At 35.3% G+C, this 20,012-nt stretch overlaps 1 protein-coding gene across 1 annotated transcript in view; it reads right to left on the bottom strand.

Annotated features, from left to right (window-relative positions):
• LOC127225062 (selection and upkeep of intraepithelial T-cells protein 8-like) overlaps positions 1–18,532 on the bottom strand; it is a 41,133-nt gene extending 22,601 nt beyond the window's left edge. Inside the window, exons 1-5 of the mRNA XM_051188327.1 lie at positions 18,435–18,532; positions 17,266–17,346; positions 11,850–12,197; positions 11,232–11,510; positions 9,188–9,295 (exon numbers count right to left, since the gene is read on the bottom strand). Coding sequence (XP_051044284.1) covers positions 9,188–9,295; positions 11,232–11,510; positions 11,850–12,197; positions 17,266–17,344 — 814 coding nt within the window. The 5' untranslated portion in view covers positions 17,345–17,346; positions 18,435–18,532. The remainder of the gene's footprint in view (positions 1–9,187; positions 9,296–11,231; positions 11,511–11,849; positions 12,198–17,265; positions 17,347–18,434) is intronic.
• Between the last annotated feature and the right edge of the window lie 1,480 nt (positions 18,533–20,012).

Genomic DNA, 20,012 nt, shown 5'->3' with positions numbered 1-20,012 from the left:
TATATATTTGGTCCATGCATGTTTGTGCAACATATAGTAACTATGATAGTCAGAAGAAGGCATCAGATCTCCTGGAACTGGCATTACAGACAGTTGGCAGCTGCAATGTAAATGCTAGGAATCAAACCCAGGTCCTCTGGAACATCAGCCAGCACTCTTATACACTGGACCATCTTTCCAGTCTAAATCTTTTATTTTTTTATTGCAGTCTTGAGGTAGAAACTCAAACAGGAGAAAAACAACTTGATCTCAAAATAGTAATGTATAACACAGTAGCAACTGAGTGTAGGAATTAACTTATTTCCTTGAGTGAACCTTGGCTAGTAATAAATTATAAAGCAGGAACTTCAAGAAAAAAATAATCTGTGTTTTTCTTAATGGAATGACTCTTCTTTGTTTACTTACTTATGTGTGTCCATGATAATGTGACTGTTGTAGCAGTCAAAACTGGCACCAGAAAACCTACCACCATTACCATATCTGCCATCCAGCTATTGTATAACGAAAATAATGGATCTGAAATAGAAACTAAGAAAGTTAAAAAAATTAGAAATTCATAAGGCTGTATATTAGACAAAGAAAGAAAGGATATTAATATCTTTTTATTAGCTCTTAGGATTCTTCAAAGATGAATGTAGTAATAGATGCCTATAATAAGCATTCAGGAGGCTGAGGAAAGAGGATTAATTTCAGCCTCTGTTCATAAGAAATTCTGTATCAGAAAAGAAAGGGAAAAAAGGGAAGGAAAGGAGGAGGATGAAGACAGAAATAATTTAATTGGTAAAGACAATTTTTGCTGCTTAAAAGGGACTGATTCAACCACTTCTCATAACTATATAAAGTAGATATTTTATGTCCTTTTGTATTATCTACTATTGTTAACATTGATGTTGCAATAGATGAAAATTTGGGGGAACCTCAGAATGAGTTGAATAAATTTTGTGTTTAAGAGAGATATAAATAGCCGGGCGTTGGTGGCACAAGCCTTTAATTCCAGCACTCAGGAGGCAAAGGCAGGCAGATCTCTGTTCAAATCTGGTTTGGTCTACAGAGCTAGTTCCAGGACAGGCTCCAAAACAATACAGAGAAACTCTGTCTCGGAAAACCCAGAGCACGCACACGCGCCTGAGAGAGGTTTGAAGGTCATACTGTAAAAAGCAGAATTGGTCTCCAAAACATCCACACCTATCCCCTAAAAGTTTGCAACATGTTTTATTATATGGAAAAGAATTGAAAATTATTTGTGAAGAAAATGAGAAGTTCAGTAGAGAGAATCATAAAAGAATGACAAACAGGAATCCTGCATTGAAGGGAGGAAACCAAAAGGGACATAGAGTACCAACAACAGCAATCGATCAAACAGAGTAACCAATTCTCAAACAAAAAGAGAGCCAGAAAGAGATTATTTGGACTTATCAAAGCAGGAGGAAAAGTGAAACATGAGTGAAAGATGAAAAGAATGAATAAAGCCTATATTGCATGGAGGAAAAAATCAAATGGTTAAGTTTTGCATAATAGTGATTATAGGAGGAAAGGAGAGATTATTTAAAGAAATATTAGATGAAAACTCCACAACTTTAGGAAAACTAGGAGCACCAGGCTACTCAAAGCTCATGAAATTCAATGATGTATAACCAAAGGAATATTTCACTAGGACATACTATATGCAAACTTTCAAAAATAAAAGAACACCTATTCATACATTATTGAAACAATGGAATTTACTAAAATATTTTTAATTCATAAACTGTGAATAACATGAATATATCTAGGGAAAGGCACCAAGACCTTCAGGATGCAGGGAAAACATTTTATGAACCATAGATCTGATAAAGAGTAATAACACAAGACAACACAGACAGACAGACAGACAGACACACACACACACAAACACACACACACACACACACACACACACACACACACACACACTTATGTAAGTAAATAGTAAGAGTTTTCTTATCCATTGTTAGTGATATTCAAAGTGATACAATGATCAGTTGCTTATAAAGGTATTTGAGCACTAACATGATACAGTTCAACTCATTAATCCATCCACAATAGTGACTACAGTAGTCAGTAAACCTGAAAAGCCTTTTATCACCAGGAGGAAATGGCTGAGATAATTTGTATCATGTCTCTGCTCCCTATCTTTTCTGCTGAATCTTCATGTGTTATAATATATAAGCAGCTACTTGAACAAAGATGTTCAGAGTAGTTTGATTTTAGTTGCCTTATATTTTGTCTTTTTGGTGGAAATATAAATGCAAATTGTTTGCCTTTGGTGATAAAAGCATTGGAAAATTAACATCCTGGTTTTATAAATTCTAAGGAAGAATTTTTGTGGGAATCATAGAAGTGTACATGCCTTTTTATTCTATGATCCTAGGCCTATCTAGCAAGAGGATGGAAACTAATACAACAAAGAGAGCCCCTCTGATGACCACCATAACTCTGATATTCTCTTTTGTGGTTTGGAAGAAGGGTGCACATTAGTACATACTCAAAATCATATTTTAGTGTTAATATACTCATCATATATTCTGCTTTTTAATAATGCCCATATTTCATACTTAATAGATCCACAGAAAGATTTGAAAGTTTTAAAATCTCATAAAATTACATGCAAGTGAAATGTCATTTGATGGGAGATGTCATTCCCTAAAAATGTTTCTCTTATTGGTTACTGAATAAAGTCCTGTTGTCCAATAGAAAAGCAAGATAGGTGGGACTAGAAGACAAGGAGGATTTGGGAAGAGGTGAGGGGAGATTCAAAATGTAGGACCAAGAGAACAGAACTCCAGACACTCCAGTAAGATAAGACCACATGGAAACATGTAGATGAATAGAAATGGGTTAATATTTAAGACAGAGATAGCCAATAAGAAATGCTTGTAATAGGCCAACAGCTTTATATCTAATACAGAGTCTGTGGTATTTGGGGCTGGTGCAGCGGTGGGACCAGGCTGGCAGGAAATCCATTCATATCAAAATGGCACCTGCATCATGGGGTACGAGAACTTCCACTTAAAACTTAACAAAAGCTTAAAAGAGGGTTTTAGAAACAAAAGAACATAGACAAGCAAGCCTTCTTAATAACAGCATTTTTCTCATTTGAGATCTGTTTGCTAAATACAAGCAGAGATTTGCGGGGGTCCTTTAAGGGAGATTTCCTGACTCAGCATAACTGCAAAAAACCACAAGGCTTTGAAGAAACCCTGCTAACAACTGAATGGTGTGTACGAGAGCTGGCAATGGCAGAGACCACCATCTCCAAGCCAGCAGCATGCTGCTGGATGGTATCATAGACCAAGGCAATGAGCACAGCTCTCAGTTCTGGTGGTAAATGTCCTCCACCATCTTAGATGGCAGCTAATACAGCTATGGCTTTCATTTTAACAACGTTGTTTAGCAGATAAAAGACTCATGGCCAGAAAAAGATAAAGATTTACAATAAAGACAGATTCAGATTAAGAAAAACTACTAAAGGTTTACAATGTGTTTTAAAATATATGTAGGCATGGGAGAGAAAAAGAAACAGGATAAACTAGTTTAAAAAAAATAAAGAATAGCTGAGGCATTGATGGCACATGCATTTAATTCCAGCACTTGGGAGACAGAGGCAAGAGGATTTCTGTGATTTCAAAGTAAACCTGGTGTACGGGGTGAATTCCAGGGCAGCCAACGTTACACAGAGAGACCCTGTCACAAAAAATGAAAAAACAGAAGTGGAAGAAATAGAGTAGTAAAGAAGCCACATGAAGATGGAAAACACACAAACAGACTGAATATGCTATGGTGTTGTCTTTGAATTGCTCAATTGCTGAGGAAGGAATACTTGCTGCAATACACTTGATTATCAATGCTGCTAAATTAATCCAATTTATATATTTTAAAAATGCTTTGACTCCAGAATTTAAGTCCATGGACAGGTTACTGGGAAAAAGAAATTCTATTTTTGTTTCCATAAAAATGAAAAGCTGTGAATTCCTTCCAGACTAATATGGTTTGATAAAGCAAAACCCCCTGAAGCAATGTCCCAGGTGATGCATAATTCAAAACAGCTGAGAAAAGGCAGACTTGCAGCCCACTACAGCCAAGATTTCTGCATCTTCTTAGGATATCCATGACAGCGAGCCCAAACAGCAGGAAGCAGTTTGGAAAAAATGACACCCAAATTCCCAAATATTGTTTATAAATGCTATATATTCATGATATAACTATGAATACTTTGTTTTGGAATGGATTTTCATTTATTGATACAAATTTAAGGCCAATGTTGTAATATGTATATTTCACCTCTTGTTTAGGTATTGTGTTTATATAGCTCATTTAGAAATGAAATGTATAATGTAGTACATATTATAGATAGTTACATATAATAGTCAAAATGTATAGCTAAGTTAGTTAGGATTTCTAGATATACAGATATATATTTGAGATAAATAGTCATTCTTCAAACCTTTCAAAGACCTACAGAATATGGCATTTAAAATGGTTTAGGGTTTTTCTTAACAATGATGTACAACTGCTTCTGGCTACACCACCTGTGTGAGCAAAGAAGATGGACATCGAAGAAACTCATTATGGAGTTTACTTTCAATATGGCAAAACTAGCCATTTGTGTAAGATACTGCTTTTGTCTGGACTGTTTAACTTTATGCTTTATAAACTGGACATGCAGGACCCACAAGAAAGTGACTCCTGATACAAGATGGACATTGTTACAGGGTTCCTGCTTCATGGAAGAGTCTGCCAGACAATCTGCAGGACACAGAGTAAAAAGACTACAAATTGCCAATGCAAATGAACAGTTTAAAGTTTCCTGCGTTTCTTAGGATTCTGCCCGACACAGTATGGCTTATAGGCTGAAGATGGAACATTACAGAAGAACTTCGGGTGACTGATCAGGTAGTAAGATGTCTCTGTCATTTTTAGAGTTTATATATTAAACTTCTGTGGTCTTTGATGGAGTTGAAGACAAATAGTTATAGTTTTCCTTAGTTAAGTTTAAAGATAAGTTACATATAAGACTTTAGATTCACAAAGATAGGATAGATGATAGAATATTTTCTTTAAATCTTGCTAAATGTTAATGGACTAAACATTGTTAATTGTGGTTCTTATTTGATAACTGTTTTGTTATATATTTTGCTATGTTAAGGTTAAAACCCTTTTTATTTTATACAGAAAAGAGGAGATGATTGTTGTGAGCGTGTATTCCCGCCGGCTTGGTCGCAGGGCTGCGCCAGCCCCAAATAACACACAGAGATGCTGTATTAGATATAAAGCTGTTGACCTGTTACTAGTGTTTCTTCCTGTCTAGCTATGTCTTAAATATTAACCAATTTCTATTATTCAAAGTATTTCCTCATGGTCTTATCTTACCGGAGAGAGGGTACAAAGTTCTTCTCTTTCTGTCCTACATTTTGAATCTTCCTACTACCTCCCCTGAATTCTCCTTGTCTCCTAGTCCCACCTATCTTGATTTCCTATTGGCCAACAGTACTTTATTCATTAACCAATAAGAGAAAAATATTTACAGGATGACATCTCCCATCATCTCTTCTTTTCTGTCTAAGTGGACAACAGCTTTATATCCAAGCATCTCTGTGTGTTATTTGGGACTGACAGGGCTGTGGGACAAGGCTGGCAGGAAAACCACTCATTTATTGAAATGAAACATAAATTTCTTATATTTCATATATTTTCAGTACAGATTTTTAAGATAAAACTAAAAATGTTTGACCCATATTTATATATGTGTATTAATTATTAAAGGGAGAAAAACTAATTAAAATAAATGAGAATTGATCCAGCAATATTTTCTGAAGGTGTGTTTCTTTCTGCTTATGGCAAGGGCAGAAGGATCTGGTCCCCAACACAGCTGAAAGTACTGGCAGATTTAGTTGCTGCCTCCTACACACTCTTTTAGATTACAATTCTTTTAGATTACAGCCAAACCACAGATCCATTCTCCTGGAGATGATGTAAGTTTCACATAACAATTTCAAAGAGATATACATCTAGGAAAACAAGAGAACTAAAGATATACTATCATCATTAATGCTATTTACCTTTGTTCCGTAATTGCACATACTTAAAAAGGATTGTTACAGAGAAGACCATGAACCACAGGAATTGCAAGACCATTGCTATTATGTTTAATTTATGGAAATGTTGCTCACATCCAGATGGACATCCTAGAATAGAGAGAGAGTCAGAATAATTAAAAGGAACTTAGGAGTATGAAACAGTAACTGAAGGATAACAGCATGAAAAGGTGGGCATCATTATTCCTTTCATATTCATGTCTAAATAGAACTAAAGCATCATATTTGTTATGTGACTAGGACATCTCAGTTGGATTTGTAAAACTACCAGAAATAAGTGAAATTTCCTTTTTGAACCCTAGCAACCTAACCTACCACAAAATCAGTTATTGTGGGGATAGGACACAGCTCAGCTTACAGGAGTCCTCATCAGATCCAACCTTGGACAACAGTAGCTCTGAGAAAAGCATTGGCTGAAATGAGGGTATTTAGTGAGATCCATGGTTTCTAAAAACTGAAGTGGCTTGCTCCTTCAGAAATGTCAGTAAACACACCCACACTTTGAGCCTCTAGGATTCTGTTCATAAACTGAACAGATGATACACAAATGTCTCAATAGATTAACAAATATGTATCCACAGGATAATTAATCTTCATATCACCTTCCAGAAAAGGATGAACAAGACTTTAGAAGTAACTAGAAATATGTTTAAACAAGATAGCACAATTATGACTTTTAGTCTCTGGATGACATGGAATCAGAATTTGGTGTGTGTGTGTGTGTGCGCGCGCGCGTGCATGTGTTTTCAGAATCACTATGGGGCATATTGTGTAGAAATTATATGATATCAAAATAGAATAAACCTTTCATAACTACCTTGGAATAGACTGTTTCAGTGACTAGGTTTTCTTCACAGTCTGGAAGATGCAAAGAAGAAACTTGAAACCAAGTTGTTGGGGGATATTTGATCACACTGTGAACCCCAAGTTTGCATTTGCAGTAACTAAATGAAATTAATCTTGTGTCAGGAGGCTGAGTTAGCAACTAGTTGACAGAAGGTGATCATAGAGCCTCATAGGACATCCAGGAGAGGCAGAGAGACACAGGAAGTAGGAGGGAGGGATTTTGAATGACAAGGCTTGTTTGTGTACTTTGGTGGGGCTGAAGGACATACATTTGGGAGATTCCAGCAAGGAGAGAATGTTAATTAGTTTCTGCTCAACCTTTCTGAATTAACAGGTTTTTCACTCCATCTCTTGAATCTTGAGTCTTATTTATAAATAGAACTATAGAGTTTCAGTTAACGCTACCTTTAGCAGCATTGACAGAGCCAGTGCCTGTGAAAAAAGTGATCCCACCAGGATGAAGCCTGAGCAGACAGGCTGGCTGAAATAGCAGTAGATTAAGGCACAGACACTATGCCAAAGTTAAAACAACACCAAGTACCAAAAGTAATATCAAAATAATATGGAATGAAATTTTGAGCCAAATATACATGTAGGCCAATCTTGGCTATATCCCTTATAATCTGTGTAATTCATTATGTTCTCACCCCTAAGATAAGATGACAGTATAAGAACTAAAATTTAGGAATAATTTAGATGAAGTCAATAAATTGATGATCACAATTCTTGGCATAAGGAAGTACCCTCTATATAATTCAATAATTAGGAGCCCATGAATTAGATAAACTAATAGAATGAATAGATTTCAACTTCTCCTTTGAGTCACATTATCTTTGAATCAATGTTAAATTGCAGCCTTCTTTCATTCATTGGATACTATTCTTTGCTTTATTATTTGCTCATCCTCTGAATTCTTGTGTCTCAATATAGTTGCTTTACTTTTCTATAGTAAACAATATGTCTTGTTTTGTCATCGGAGTTGGAAAAGGTCTGTTCTTTTTCTTTAATTTTATGTGTGTAGGTATTTTTCATACATGTATGCCTGTGCATTATTTGTATACATGATATCCATACTGGCTAGAAGATGATATTGGATCTCCTGGAACTGGAGTTATAGACAGTTTTGAGCTGCCATACAGGTACTGGGAATTGAAGTCAGGTCCCCTGGAAGACCTACAAGTGCTCTTAACTATTGAGATATTTCTCCAGCCCCAAAGGTTGTTCTTATACTAGATTCCTATGTCATTACAATTATGGAGTATGGTATATACATTTAGTTTGCATAAAATGAGAGAGAATAATTTGGTTGTAAAGGAGTTATTAATTTATATAAGTACCTCTTCTTCATATTAATTTATTAAAGACTAATGCTTAAGAAACTGCAATTATAAAAGTAATTGAGGGGTTGGAGTGATGGCTCAGAGGGTAAGCATTTGCTGTGCAATAATGAGGATCTGAGTTCCCATCCTAGCACCCACATTTAAAAACAAAAGAAGTTAAGCTTGGCATTTGGCATATGCACCCATAAATTAGTGCTATGTGTGGCAGAAAAGGGGGATCATTTTGTTTTCTCGCTGCCAGCCTAGCTCTATGTTCAATGAGAGACATTCTCTTAAAAGAATAAAACTGAGAATTATAGAGTAGAAAATCCAAAGTTCATCTCTGGTCTATGTGAGTGGAAGCACAAATCCAAGCACCTGAACACACAGATAACACACACACACACACACACACACACACACACACACACACACACACACACACACAGTCCCCATAATTCTGGATTTTGTGGTCACATTAAGTCTATGCTAGAATAAGACTCACATGCCTCAGTCACTCCAAGTTTGAGGTGATAGAAGGTTACTCCACTGTGATGGAAATGGTATTTCTTAAGAAAAGGAAGATAGCCTTTAATTTTCAGTATTTCAATTAGTTCTCCTTTTAGTGTTTATTTTAGTTTTTAGTGTATTGTATTTAAAGGATATAGAAATTAACTGTGGATCAGTAAAAGCTCAGGAAATAGTCATAGTAGCCTTCATCCCCAAAACAAATATTGACTTAGTAATCTCACAGTTGAGAGGTATAAGTCCAACGTCTGTAAAGTAAGAAGTAAGCTGTGCATAAAAGTGGAAAATGGATCTAATTTAATTTTAAGTAAACTCGACTTGTGACTTAAGGCATAAATCTAAAAAAGAATTCTTAATAATTCGATCCTTCTGATCAGTTACCTGATTTTATGAAGATAACAATTAAAATGTATAATAAAAATAAAACGATTGATATTGAGATGAAAATGAAAATTATTTTTTTCATGTTATTCTCATTAAACAGGGCATCTGAAAAAAAAAAAGAAGAGAGCATCTTTAAAATAGACATCAAGGAGCAGCACCCGACCAGGAAGATGCTGGCAGGAGAGCAGGTTTCCCCTCCAGGTTCTGCAATTCTTTGTATACTTTTTCATCTCCCTTCCTTCCTTCTTCCCTATTTTCCTGTCACCCTCCGCCTCCCTCCCCCATCTCTTTCTGTCTCCCTCCCAACCTATCTTTCTCATCCTCAATTCTTTTCATCCTTCCCTGTATCTTTGCTCTCCATTCTTCCTCTTTTTCTCCATTCCTTTCTTTTATCCTTTGTTTCCTGATCCATCCCTCTCTACCTCTCTCACTTTCTTCCTTCTTAACTCTCATTTTCTGTGTCTGACTCAGAACCACACACTAGTAGACTGTGTGGAAACTACAGTCAATTTCTGAATACTAACTTCATCTTGGAGATATAATTCCCACCTCCAAATTCTCCCACATCAATACCTCTCAATACCCATTCAATTTTGTGCCCTTGTTTCCAAAATAAATTATTCAGGTCCAATTTGTATTGCTATGTACTCTCTGAATGTGTGGCCTTCCACTGGATCCTGATTGACCTATCAAGAATAACATTCTGAAAAATGTTAATTCTCCCTTCTCAGCAGTTATTAGTTGCCAGAAGTTCATTAAGTAAAGTAATCTCCCTCTCTCTTTTCTAGGACTTTGTGTGGGTTGAGCTTGTGCATGTCTTGCAGATGTTGCCACAGCCACCTTGAGTTCACATGGCAACTGAAATGTGTACAGCAATTTAACTCAAGAGGCCCACTAGTTTTTTCCCTAAGATAAGCTCACTCCAAAAAAGTTTCCTCTATTGACTGAAAATTCAACTTTCACGATTCTGTTCTAAAACCTTAGAATTATTTTTTAAGTTTGTCTTTCACCATATCTTTAGTGTATCAGTAAGTCCATTCATCTCTACTTTAAAAATATTTGCAGTATCTTACTCACTTTGAAGCGTTTCTTATCATATGACCCAAGCTGAATTCAAATTCTATCATCATCCTGCCTCAGCCTTTCAAGTGCCATCCTGCCTAACTTTTCATTCCTACTCATTCTTGTGAAATCTGATATTCCAAAAGCTGTTGCTAGAGAGCCCTATTTAGTCACAGCAACACATTTGTTTCAGTCAATTTGCTAATTCTCCAGCACACTGCAGAGTTTTCAAAAAAGAGAGAAAACCATACCTTTAGCTAAAGTAGAAAAATATTGCATCAACTAGTGTCTAAAGACACAAACTCTCCCCACCCACACACAGTCTGTTCATATTGGAAACTCAACTTCTGCACATGGGTATTAGTGAAAGATAGCGTTGTTGAACATATGACATTTTCTTGATTTGATTTTCATTCATCTATCATGTCTTCTAGGAGTGAACAATGTGAAAATAATCACATAACCTGCATTTTTATGGCTATTGTCTCTCTCTCTTTCTCTGTCTGACTCTCACTCTTTGGTATACATCGCATTGTCATTACAATTTCTACGTATATATAGAAATTTTAAAATTCTAATTCTAGCACTGAATACTAGGTGACAGTAAACAATATGTTCTAATGACTTAGAATTCATAAAAACACCTACAAAGTATGCTTATATTTTTAAAGAAGAGAATATAGTTCAAAATGATATACCACGTTTATCTTACTGAACTAACATCGTGTTAAACTTGCACACAAAATGAAAATTTATTGAGCTCTCTAGAGCTTTAAGATTTACTTAATTATAAATTTCTACCATTTGCCTTTCTTCTAATATAATACACTTAACATTCATCTTACCAAAACCAGTATCATTTATAAAGAGGCACCCTCAAAGAATGTTCTTTGAGGGTAGTAAGTCTTTTAACATTAATTCATTGACTTATAGTTTATGCTTCCAAGTTGACAATTAACCCCCATGACTGAGTACTCACTTGATAGGATGAGATTTGCTTGCTTCTCTTCACCAGTTAGAGGGTTAATAACACAGCATGTGATACTTTCCTGTGACTGGTTTCTGAAAAGAGTCATGTTTACGTGGAAAAATCTATCTGCATCCTGTGAGTGTGATATTGAAGAATATGGAACTACTTCCCCTTTGCTGTCCCTCCACTCCATTCGGGGTCGTGGGAACCACCCTTCTGAAAAGCACCCCACAATGAATCCACCATAACCAGAACTCTGAACATGGATTCGCATCTTCAATCCTAATGCTGGTGGAGATGACAAGGAGAGAAAAAAATAGTGATTATGCTGAGTTTGGACTGACAGGTTGGGGGAAAAAAGGAGAGTCTCAATAATATGTTCTGCAGTCTAATAATATGGGTGAATCAACTTTCATGTTTTATTTTCAAGTTAGGTTAACTTATTGCTATGTGATGTCTATTTCCTGCGTAGTGTATTTTTGAGAGAAGTGTGACTTTTACTCATTACTTGGCTATTTTAAAAGCATAAAATATGAAAAAGCTGTAACAAATATAAAGACAATTTCCATGTTTTTCAGTTTATTGGGCATAAGGACACTGGTATACTATGTTCTACACACAACTTACCTGCCACACTGAGGTTCACACTGGCCACATAACTGAAGACACTGTCATTAAATGAACACCGATAAGATCCATCATCAGCAATGCTGATATTACGAATTCTGAGGGCCACTTTTCCCTTCCCAATGGCCTCTTTCACAAGCTCTATACGATTCTCATATTCAGGTGCAGCTTCTCCATCTCCTCCACGGCTACCTCTGTATAGGTAAACAGGTTGGGAATGGCCACTCCTGAACCAGCGCACCTCCATATACTCCACACTGCGTGGTGGGGTCACTTGGCAGCTGAGCTCAGCCTGGCCTCCTACTCTAGCCACCAAGTGTTCAGTGGGAGCAGTTACCATCAAATTCTCTATGGAGGAAAATTGAAAATCAAAATAAATCTGAAACTAACAAGACTGCTTCCACACATTGCTTAGAAGAGCATATCAAATCCTGCCCATAAGGCCTAACTGATCTAAATATTCAACAATGATCACATTCATCTTTATCTTTCAATATTTTAAAACCAATGCTAGGTCATTCTTATATTTAAAGAAGAATCTAATGACATAGAATCCAAATAATCTGTCTTTCTACTTAAGAATTGTATTGAAGAATCTGTCAGATATTACTTTATTGGAATTCTGTAATCTATTGACGGATTCTTGTCAGTTTCTGTGATAGTATTTGTGACAAAATATCTAAGAAAAAATTTTAATGAGAAAATATATATTGCTTCATGGTAGAGGAGGCTTCACTTTATGGTAGGTTTTTACCACTGTTTCTCAGTCCTGCTGAAACAGAATGTCAACCTGGAGAATGTGAAACACAGTTGCTTGTCGCCAGAAAGCACAGAGAGTAGAAGAGAAAGGACAAGGTCTTTCCAAAGTGTTCTCCCACTTGTCTAATTCCTCCAAATACACACTTAATTCTCCTTCAATAATCTCACAGTATCATGAATCCATCAAGGTATGAATACATTAATGGAGGCAGAGATTACCAAAGTCTTATCACTTCTCAATGGTTGGATATCACCATTAAATAAACCTTTAACACATGTATGTCATTGAGGAGAAATTTAAAAGACAAATCATAATTAAGGTTTTTATTTATTTACGGTTATTTTATTTATAATCATTTCAGCTTTTATCACAACACCACCTAGGCCCCCTTAGTTTATTGATGAACAGTTTACCATGTTCTTCAGGGCAGTATGGGTAGCTTATGAGAGCCAGGATGAGCAAAATCAATATTATTTTCCAATTAATGGAGAGCTATGTTCTGATCAATGATTATTGCCTCTATCACATAAGCATAGACCAAGAGGTGGTTAGTTATTTCTGAAGCTTCTCCTGAAGTTAAAACCTTATACTTTCCTAACTAAAATTGTTTTTTTTTTTTAAATTTTGGTCATTTTAATTTTTTTTTTTATTTTTGAAAGAGGGCATTCAAAAGCAACTGTGTATAGGGGGGGAATTTGAAATAATGCAAATGCACAGGGAAACAAACAGATTCTATAGTCAGCCAAGGAGAAGTCTTAAGCTTATAAGTGATCACAAGCATAGACTACGAGAAGCAAAATCAAAAGCACTAGAGGAGAAGCAAATCCTGGAGAAGGAAGGAATCATATTTTATAATGCCATCATATTGTTGGAATTAAATGTCTAGTTATCAACAACAAAAATCCTAACACACATGAAGAATCAGGGAATCACAACTAATGCAAAGGAAAAAATAAATCAGAGAGTCTCCCTGGAAAAGATGAGATGATAGCTCTACTAGACAAAGACTTTTCAAGCAATAATCTTAGTATGCTCAAATACCTAAAGGATGAATAAGCCAAGAAAGCATATATAAGCATGCTAGAAATTAAATCTAAAACCTGGAAAAGAAACTTAAATTCAGGAACTGAAGGCCTCCTCTACTTCATGCCACTCTTTTATTCCCTGGTCCAAATGAACAGTGAAAAATGATATAATAGTTTCCATTAATATTTTAATGCTAATGTAGAAACTTCCTTGTGAGAGTTGGAAACAAACTTGAGATCTACTGACAAACAAATAAGAAAAACATGATGTATACATATAATGAAATATTGTCTATAGTTAAAAAATAAAAGAATCCTGCCATATACTACAACATGGGTGCTCTTAAAGAAAATTATTTTAAATGAAATAAGACAGCAAGAAAAAGAAAATATCTGCATGTGTCCAGTCACATATTCTAAGTAGTTAAATCCATAGAACAAGAAAGTAGAATAGTGATAAATTGAGGCATTGTGATGAGGAAATGAGGAAAACACGTTTAATGTAAATAAAAACAAGAATGTAATGGTCCATAAAAGCAACTTGTTAACCAAAGGCTACCATCATTGCCATTCCTTTCCTTGCTATGTAATTCATAATTGATGAATAAATTGCTCTTACTGTTTCAAAAATCCTGTTCTCTATTAGATCAATTAATAAATTTTGGATTATTTTACTATCAACTTTTCTTTCCCTAAATGTATTTAGTTTTGATTATCTGTCTTTGCCATTTTCCTTCCCTCCAATAAACCTTGAACATGTTTTTCAAGACAGAGATACTAATCACAAATACTCTTTTGTTTATGTTTCTCTAAGATAATGTCTGTGTATCCTTTATATTTGAAAGATAATTAATGCATTGTCATATGTAATTCTAAATTCGCATGGGTTTCCCTCTCCATGCTTTAAATATTTTACTTCATCTATTTATTGATTGTATGGTTTTTATAAAATTGGACGTGATTTTCTTTTTTGGGCGTGGACAAATTTCCCCCTTTTCCTTCCATGACTGCTAGCATTTAAAATTTTAATCTTCCATTTCATTATACTTTGAATACTACATGCAGGGGTACATTTTTTGTTTGTTTGTTTGCTTTGGCTCTTACCCTGTTTGGTGTTCTCCAAGGCTGATGAATCTGTCGGGAATTTAAGCCATGGTTGCATTGTATGTATTTCTCTTCCTTTTGCCTTCCTTCTTTGCATTACCAATGCCTAGATACTATAATTTTGAGAATTGTCTGAGTTCTTAGATTTTTCTCTGTAAAAATTTTACTCTTTCTTCTGTGATTAATACTCAAGGTCAGATGTTCTTTTCCAAGTATTGTCCACTCAGCCTACTCATGAACCCATAAAAGAAGAATTCATTATTTCTGCTATGGTATTTTTTATCTATCAGTTTTTTTTGTTACTGTCTCTGAATTTCTAGTTCTGCTATATTATCCATTTGTTCTTACACATTATCAATATTTTTGCTGTTAGATCATTTACAATATTAATTAAGGTTGTATTAAATTTATGACCTGAAAATTACAGGCTGTGTAATTTAACTTGCTCTATCCCTATGGACTCCAGTTTTGATTAATATTGTGTCCAGGAAATTTTGTTGGAAGTCAAATGTACTACAATGAATGTACCCTGATGGTATGTTTCAGTGATGTGATACTATTAATATGTGTAGGGGAGAGATAAGAAGCATTGTGCAAAATTATGTAGACTCAGCTCTTTAGTGAACCTGTGCATTCTTGTTGTGATCTTTCTGTGGGGCTTCTCCATGTCTCTGTCTCATAAGAGAGACTCCTCCTTCTCCCAGGTCATTTTAGTCAGGTCAAGAAATTCAACATGTAATACTGTGGGAAAATAGTTCATTTTGAAGACAGAACTAATTAAGGTGAACATAGTTCAGAATGGTTACTTTCTCCATCACTCTGTTCTCACCATGAGAAACTTGGTAAAAAATTCCTGGAAGTAAAAGGTACCACCCACAACCTACCAATTATGGGGCTTATGTGATGTTTCTGATTCAAACAGTTCTACATCTAGGCTCTAGTAATGCAGTTATTTAAGCTTATATTTTCCTACTTCACAACTTATTTTCTCACATCTTTCTTCTCTTCTCAGAGTTTTTCAACCTGGTAAATGTCTGTTCCTTTCTAGCTTCTACCTTGGGTGAAAATGGTGCACCCAGTAATCTCACACATTTTTTTGAATCTAAGAAGAGTTGATGACATTCACACTTTGATTTTTTAAAGGCTGGTTTAAAGGTGTCCACAAATACCCAGATAAAGAATTAACAGATATTTATTGGGGGAGCACTCACACAATGATGTTAAACAACTGCCATGTTCTTCCTGATCCTGGAGATGCAGCCCTGCCCATCAGGTTGTTCTAACCACAACCCAAGAGATGAAAAATATACAGAGAGTCTGGATACTGTATGTTATTTGTTGTCTTTGAATTGTTTGACTACAAGGTAGGAGCAATAGCTGCTAAAAGACATTTGATCATAAATGCTGCTGAATTAACCAAACATATATATTTTGAAAATGCCTTGACTTTTAGTTTAAGGCTTAGGGCTTTTAATGCCAACGAGACACATATGCTTCTGGCAACACCAATTAGATCAGAGAGGATAATGGGCACCAAAGAAACCAATTATGGAGTTAACCTTCAATGTGACAAGGATAGCCATTTGGACAAGAAACTGTTCTTTCCTGGACTGCTTGGTAGTATGATGTCCAAACTGGACAAGAAGGCTACAAAGAAAAGTGACTGCTGAACTTGCTAAGGGACATGATTTTCCTTTATGGTTCCTGCTTCATCAAAACCCTGCCAGATAGTGGCTGAAGAGGGATACCTGAAAGTTACAGAGATTTTGGGTGTCTGTTCAGGCAGTGAGGATGTCTCTGTCAATTCTAGAGTTTATATATTATCCTTTTGGAGTCTGTGATGGAGCTCAAGACACATATTTATGGTTATGGTTTTACTTAGATATGATAAAAGGTAAGTTAAATATAAAACTTTAGACTCACAAAGATTGCTGATAAAATATTTTCTTTAAATTTTGTCAAATGTTAATGAAGTAAATATTGTAATTATAATGCTTACTTGATACCTCTTATGCTATATATAATTTTACTATGTTAAAGTTAAAACCATCCTTTTTTATTTAGACATGAGGATTGGGGATGTCCTTCTCTATGCTGTGAATATATGAATAAAGCTGTTTTGACCAGTGGACAGGCAGGATTTAGCCAGGCAGGAAATCCAAACAGGGACAGAGAAAGGTAACTGTCAAAGAGGGAGATGTGGTAGAGCTTCCAAGAAAGCAAGAGATCTAGGCATCACAAGCAAGCCAAGACCATGTGGAGATATACAGACTAATAGAAGTTTCCAATAAGAAGCCTGAACAATAGGCTGAACAGTTTGTAACTAATTTGAGCCTCTTAATGTTTATTTGGTACTAAACAGCTGCTGCAGGTCCAGGAAGGACAGAAAATTCCATCCACAGCTATTTTACTTGATATTGCACTGAAGTGATGTTGTTAACCTCCTTCAATATCAAATTGACAATAGAAATCCATTTTGCATCCTTTTCTTAATTACAATGGATAAGAAAAAAGTAAATGTTCTTACCAGAAGTCGATGCTATCACTTGAAAGAAAATTAAGCATATATGATACCCCCCAAAATAGGAGTATGTAAGCTTCATCATATCTGAAAATAGAAAAAGGTAATAATAAGATATGAGGTATAGATTGTCTAGATAAAATTAATTCAGAGTTTTAAAAGGAGACAACCCTAAGGTTCCATTAAGAATAAATCTCCTTAGTATTGGATAAAAAGAGATTGTCCTCTATTCAGAGGAGGACTTACCAGTTCCTTTATCCCTCTAGTTCACACTCTGTGGTTTCTTTGACCTTTTGTCCAAACTTTCTAAGTGAGCAGTAAATGTAGCAGCTGTATTTACCAAACAGTGGAAGAAAAACATTTAAAGTAAATTGATGGATGTAGGGAACAAAACAGCCAGTGTAAAGGTACACATGCCTAAATGTGAGTGAAGCATAACAAATATAATTTCAATCCATGTAACTGAAAAATATATTGCAATGAAACTATGAATGCGCTAATGTAATTTGTTAGCAATTGTATATACTATTTCTAATTAGTGGAACAGTGATGAAACCTGTTAATGAATTTTAATTGTCACTTTTATACTTTAAAATGTAAGAATGTTTTGTGAATATGTTGTTGAAAATTAAAAACAAAGACAAATTTTTACAAAAGAAAAACCTGGATAAGTTGACTTATCAGAGGAAAAAAACATCAAAGCAATTTCTTAAATTGAATTTTTGACACAAGATTGGCCATATGAAGAAACATTAGTTTAGATTAACTAATCTTGCAAAGAGACTGGAGGTTAATCACACAACTGTGAGAAAATTGTGGTTTGTTTGTTTTCTTCTTCCCTCTCCCTCCCTCCCTCTTACACTCTCTCCCCCCTAACATGCACCCTGACCACCCTCCTATCCCCCCCTTTCCACATGTAGGGCTATGCCATCCAGGTGGGGTCATGTAAATCTGTCAAGTCCTGAATCTCAGGACACAAAGGACCCTTGTCAGCATGATGAAACATGAAAGCAAATCACCTCTTTTGAAGGACTTTGCTGCCTTTCAGATTTCTAAGTCCCAACATATAATCACTCTGTAATGAAAAGATTGTCAAGTTGTGAAACTCTAAGTCTGGACTTACAGAGGCAGGAAATACCCTTTCTTCAACCATTGTCCACACCCAGATCACTTACTTGAGCTCCAGAATCTAGAGAGAATTTCTTCCCTGGACCTTCAAATATCCTCGTGCCTTCAGGTTTTCCAGCAAGGTTTTTTCAACATTAGTCTATAACAACTCCATTAGACCAGAGCTTCAACTAGTTTCCTTCAGGCTGACATTTTCTCTTGTCCATATCAATCAGTATTCCTTCAGAGAAAACAGGAAGATTGCTATTTTGTCGAGTATAAAAGCCCATGAGCTCACTCTCATGAGCAGCATACTCTATCACTCAGGAGCTCTCTGCTGTTTTCATTAGGCCTGTTCCAACACGACAGGCTTGGCTCATGATGAAACCTGAGAGAAAACATGTTTCTTCATATAGTTTCACCAGAATATTCATTAAAAATCATGCTAATGCTAGAAATATCAAGGGGATATTTTGATTGTAACAACAATATTGTATTCTGTATATTACCATTAAAAATAGCACTTACTTTTTTTACAAAGCTTTTTTGAATATTTTTAAACATCTAGATATCAGTTATGTTTTCCCCTGAAATATCTACTAAATTTAGTCATGTGGAGGACCCAGGATAAAAGAAGCACTTGGAAAATAATTGTTAGAAGATTTTTCTTATAAAATAAATTAGGAAACATTAAATTAAGAAGAACCTGGTCAAGACTTGTGCAGCATCTCTCTAAATTGTCGATAGGAAAATTTTAGTAATTACCTTGTATCAGAGGACATGGACCACTAAAACCACAAAATGTAGATAGAAAATTATGGAAGACAAAACTATAATCTTTATTTTTGATAATTCTCTCTATATTTGAAATACAAAAAAGAGAATTATTCACTCCATCCCTCAAAATTCTACCAGAATAGCAAAATGGTACCATGCAAGAACTCTTTCTACTGCCATACCACTTGGAATTTATCAAACTAAATTACTCTGGGATTAGAATAATGAGTTTCACAAGGACATACAATGTCTCATTTCTCCTCCACATGAATTTTAGAATTACTTAACAGTTTCCAATAGTTGGGACTTTAAATAAAAGACAAATGATATTTTGAGACTTTAAATCCAATATTATTCAATTTATTTAGGTCACCCTTTTCATATTTACAGACTGTTGGGTTGTCACTGTGAAATTTCCATTCTGTAAATCACACAATTAAAAAAAAAGTCTAACTAAAGTTTCTGAGAATTAGGTTCTGAAGTATAAAATGAGATGCAGGAGCTTTACTGAGGTCATGTGCACAATTTAAAGACCCATGGCCAAATGGAAGACATACTGTTTAGAAGGAGAAATCTGGGATTGAATAGAGATTGATCTTTCAAGGAACTAGGTAGAGCCTGTAGAGTCACATCTTTAAACATTCACAAAGGATCATCATTAGTTCAGAAGAAGATGTACAAAGACAATCTTCCTCTGTTGAGTAATATTCCCAGAAATGGTTTAACTGAGAAATTGTAACTACTAATTCTCCCAGTCATTAAGAGAATGGTTCTTCAGTCTACAGCAGTACTTTCTTCAGACTTCCAGCTCCTGAATAATGACATAGAAACTTACTAAGTATGAAAGCATGACCTTATCTTAGGCTTGT

The sequence above is a fragment of the Phodopus roborovskii genome, unplaced genomic scaffold (assembly GCF_943737965.1).
Source record: "Phodopus roborovskii unplaced genomic scaffold, PHOROB, whole genome shotgun sequence".
NCBI lineage: Eukaryota > Metazoa > Chordata > Mammalia > Rodentia > Cricetidae > Phodopus > Phodopus roborovskii.
The sequence above is the reverse complement of the archived record's forward strand: the minus strand, read 5'-3'. Positions and strand labels throughout refer to the sequence as shown.